Raw genomic sequence first — 4,786 nt, forward strand, 5'->3', positions numbered from 1 at the left:
AAAAAAAAAAAAAAAAATTACAAGTATGGTGGAACATCCCAACCTTCAAGCACACAGTTTAGCCCACATAATTATTGCTCCTGTCCACAAACCCACTAAAGCCCACTCTCACATTCACTGGTCTATCTGCTCTTTAAGAGTTTTCTTCCCATTCTTTCCCACCATCCAGTCCTTGCCTACGTTGTAACCTCCAGAACAAGTTTCCCAATCCTCTACTTTACAGAGTAAGAGGATTTTTTTTTTTTTTTTTGAGATAGGGTCTCTATTTTATGTCTTCCTAGATGTCCTGAAACTTGCTATATGTAGACCAGGCTGGCCTCAAACTCACAAAGATCCACCTGCCTCTGCCTCCTGGGATCAAAGGTGTGTTCATATATTCACATGATTGATTAGTTTCTGTCTCTCCACACTGGCGTATAGACTCCATAATGGGCAGTATGATGTCAGACTTAGTCCAGAGCTGCATTTCTAGTATAAACAGTGCATGGTCAAGTATGCAATTCGAACAAGTGAACAGATGACTTCTCTCTGAGACAAAGCAGCAGGAGCACATATAGAAAGGAGAGTCTAGAAAAGCTGCCCTTGACTCCATGGAGGGTTCTAATATCACTACCACTCCAGCACTTTCATCAAGAGGACTGTGGACCAGAGAATGACAGGAGCTAAAATCTTTCAGTAGGGATTCTGAGCTATTTCCTGTTTGACTGCTAAGAAAAGATTTTGTGGAAGACTGAGTCAAGGGTAATACTCAAAAAAGCACACACAGCACAAGTCATCAAGGGCTGTCTGTCACCCAGCAAAAATACACAACACTTACCAAAGTACTGTGAGTCTCTTGTCTGCAGCTGTAGCATCTGGTGCCAAATAATTCTTTAGTTTCATAGTATATCTATGAGTTGAGATAAAAAAAATGAACGACAAAAAGAATAGGCTATTTCACCTTGATCTTACAACTTCCTATATTCTCAAAATATCAGAATCAAACCTAAATAAAGCACCCACTAAAATTCTTCCCTAAGGAAAATGGAACACTACACATCTTCCCAGTTCACAATATTCAGTTAATTAGATAATTAAATAACAATAATAAATGATAAAGTTACTCCATTGAAACGCCGAGTTCCCACTTACTTGATGAGCTCCACCGTGTCTGAGTACATCGGGAATGGGGACTTGGATTCCTGAGCGTTCTTCTCTAATGCATTCCCACACTCAATGAAAGACACTACAGCATCAAGGTAGTACACTGCTTTCTCAAACCTATCAGACTAAAGGAGAACGGTGCTGAGTAAAGACACAGTGCAAGGACAAAAAAAGGAAGGACACAGCAGCCTAACAAATCACATCAGGAAGAACATTTACGTACCAAAGCATCTGCATTATGTTTGAGTTTTTTTGCTTCTTGTAAATAATGGTCTGCTGAGTAATTTCTGCAAAATAAATTTTCTTTATAAACAAAGAGTCAACATTTCCTAAGATAGTAAGTTAATCTAGTATCTTACAGCTTTCACATTCTCAAGAAGTGAGTAATTTTCAAGCATTTCAGTGTTCTGAGCAATATATAGAGATTAAGAGCATAAATTATGTGCTACTGAAGCACACAGAGATCAAGTTCCCTGGTATTAAACACTAACTTATTTAAGTTGTTTTATAAAATCAAAAGTATATAGGGTGCAGGTAGGAGAAGTACCGTCTAAAAGAAGGCAAGAGACAGTAACACTCTCATCTGAGAAGATTCTGTAATCCACAGTACATTGGCGGCAGAAGCAGCAGCTCTAGGAAGCACACCCTTCCTGTCTCTGGTAAGCCACTGGTTGTTAAAAAGTAGCTGGACTAGCCGGAAGGTGGTGGTACACGCCATTAATCCCAGCACTTGGGAGGCAGAGGCAGGCAAATCTCTGTAAGTTTGAGTCCAGCCTGGTCTACAAGAGCTAGTTCCAGGACAGAATCCAAAAACACAGAGAAACCCTGTCTTGACAAACCAAACAAAAGATGCTTTTCAAGTTAAAACCTGAATATTCTGTAGGTCAAATACATGTATTAACCCTATAAGAACTGACATATTCAAATGAATTTCTTATATGCTGATTGGAATTTCTTAATGCACACACAAAAGTATATTTATGTCTTTACAGCCGGCACAGTGTTGCACACCTTTAATCTCAGTATTCAGGAGGCTGAGGTAGGTCAATCTCTAAGAGTTTGAGGCCAGATTGGTCTACATAGCGAGCTCCAGGTCAGCTAAGGCTACACAGTGAGATTTTGTCTCAAAACAAAACAAAAAAACAAACAAAACAAAAAACCCACAAAATTTACCTCACCTGTCATCAAAGGCAAGCTTTGTTCTCCGAGGTTTCGAAGAATCAGGAGTTGGTGTAGATGGAGGGCAATTAGAGGAGCTACTTGGAGCCTTTTCCTGATGAAAAGAATATATATAGCTACATTGAAAATTGTCAGGAGACTAAAAATGAAGCTAATCTCACCTCCTCAGCCACTGCTAAAACAGAGGCTGTTTTACAAGCAAAATTCTACAGTCTTCAAATTTCTTTGTTATTAAATTCCATAGTACTTAAAACAGATTGGGTTCATTTTATACAACCAAAATATTTATTCATATATCTACTACATGCAAGGCACTCAGGCTAGGAACTTGTTAAAACATAAGGAAGACAGAAACTGGGTATCAAAATGGCAGCAATGGGTTGGTAGGTTGGCTGATTAGGTTAACACGTGTGCTGTGAAGCAAGAGAACCTGAGTTCAAATATTCCCAGCACCTGCGTAAAAGCTGGGCATGGCTGTACATTCCTGTAACACTAGAGCTGTGAGGCAAAAAACAGGCACATTCAGGGAGTGGGTGAGATTCTAAGTTCAACGAGTAACTGAAATGGAAGAGCTTCAGGTTCAAAGAGAAACTCTGTCTCAAAGAATTAATAAAGGGCTGGAGAGATGGCACAGCAGTTAAGAGCACTGGTTGCTATTACAGAGTACTTAGGGCCAGTCCCAAGCACCCACAGAGTGGCTCACAATCACCTGATCCAGTTCCAGGAATCCAACATTTTCTTCTGACCTCTGTGGGCACCAGGCACACCAGTAGTGAATATCACACAAACATGCATACAAAACATTCATATATGCACATTTTTTTGTTTGTTTTCCTCTGTGTAGCTTTGGAGTGTGTCCTGGAACTTGCTCTGTAGACCAAGCTGTCCTTGAACTCACAGATCTACCTGCCTCCGCTTTCTGAGTTCTGGGATTAAAGGCATGCACCACCCACCACTCAGCCACATAAAAAATTTTTTTAAAGCATTTAAAAAGAAAACACTTTAGCCAGGTGGTGGTAGTACATGCTTTAATCCCAGCATTTAGGAGGCAAAGGAAGGTGGATCGCTTTGAGTTTGAGGCCAGCCAGGTCTACACAGAGAAACCCTGTCTCAAAACAACAAACAAACATGATAAAGTTCAGTAGGAAATGATAACTACGGCCCTCCCCTGGCCTCTGCATACATGCATGCATACACAGATGCACATACCCCCCCCAAAAAAAAAGCACAACAAAACAAAACAAAAAACTACAGGGCAGTACCACTCAGGAAAACACATATTACGTGTGGTAACACATGCCTTTAATTGCAACACTCAGTCAGGAGGATTTCTCTAAATTCAAGAACAGCCTGGTCTACACAGCAAGTTCAAGTCACTCAGGGCTATACAGTAAGATCCAGTCTCAAACAAAGAAACAAAACAAGAACAGAGGTTTATTACTAAGGCCTAGTTAACTACTCAGTATGGTTGTTATCCTTCAACTAATCTACGAAATAAGCATTACGGTTAGTTAGTTTTTCTGTTGTCATTGTTTTAAGGTAGTCTAATCTAAGCTGGAAAGAAGGTTCAGTGAATAAGAATACTTCTTGCTCTTCCAGAGGACATGAGTCTGTTTCCCAGCAGCTCACAAACTGCCTATAATGGCAGCTCCAAGGGTATCTGATACCTATAGCTTCCAAGTGTAGATACTCATGTCTACATAAAATACAAAGATACATACTCACAATTTAAAATGAAAACAAAACAAAACAAAACAAAACAAAAAGCATCTGAGTACTGGGGTGAAACCTACTCCTTGAGATATGAGGCAATACTATACCCTGGAGTAAAAAGAGAGACAAAAAGTCAAAAGAGAGTAAAAAATATGACAGCTGTGTCATTTCGGTGGGGCACTAGTGTTCAGCTCTTTCCTTGCTCTGAGAAGATAATGTGCAAACTTTGGTACTGGGCTTCTAGAACTAGTGTTTCTATCACTACCAGTCTGTGGTGATACCATGGCAACTCTGGCTAACTAATACAATCATAAATTCACTAGATTGCTGAGGTGAACTTCCAATTTAATTTGCAAAGTTCTAAGCTTTGTTCTTTCCATACCAGTGGTTGTCTGTCTCTTCTAAACCAACATCAATGTACTACTTGTATATATTTCTATAACAATAAAGGCTTACTGACAGTATCAGCTTGTAGTGATATTTCATTTGTATTTTAATAAATAAAACTTGCCTGAAAATAGAATACAAAACTGCCACATACTAGTCAGCCATACAGGCCAGGTAGTGGTGGTGCACACCTTTAATCCCAGCACTAGAGAGGAATATAAGGTGGGATGAGACAGGAACTGGCTCTCTTTCAGTCTGAAGATTTCATAGAGGGGGGCTGGAGAGATGGCTCAGAGGTTAAGAGCATTGCCTGCTCTTCCAAAGGTCCTGAGTTCAATTCCCAGCAACCACATGGTGGCTCACA

General features: G+C 39.9%; 1 protein-coding gene across 2 annotated transcripts in view; it reads right to left on the minus strand.

The window, feature by feature from the left end:
• Aff4 (AF4/FMR2 family member 4) overlaps positions 1-4,786 on the minus strand; it is an 86,046-nt gene that overhangs the window by 12,025 nt on the left and 69,235 nt on the right. For both annotated transcript variants that reach the window (XM_013347199.2, XM_005350097.3), the window contains 4 exons: positions 2,322-2,416; positions 1,367-1,430; positions 1,132-1,268; positions 818-889 (listed from right to left, as the gene is read on the minus strand). In XM_013347199.2, coding sequence (XP_013202653.1) covers positions 818-889; positions 1,132-1,268; positions 1,367-1,430; positions 2,322-2,416 — 368 coding nt within the window. The remainder of the gene's footprint in view (positions 1-817; positions 890-1,131; positions 1,269-1,366; positions 1,431-2,321; positions 2,417-4,786) is intronic.

Source organism: Microtus ochrogaster, chromosome 7 (assembly GCF_000317375.1).
Source record: "Microtus ochrogaster isolate Prairie Vole_2 chromosome 7, MicOch1.0, whole genome shotgun sequence".
Taxonomy (NCBI): domain Eukaryota; kingdom Metazoa; phylum Chordata; class Mammalia; order Rodentia; family Cricetidae; genus Microtus; species Microtus ochrogaster.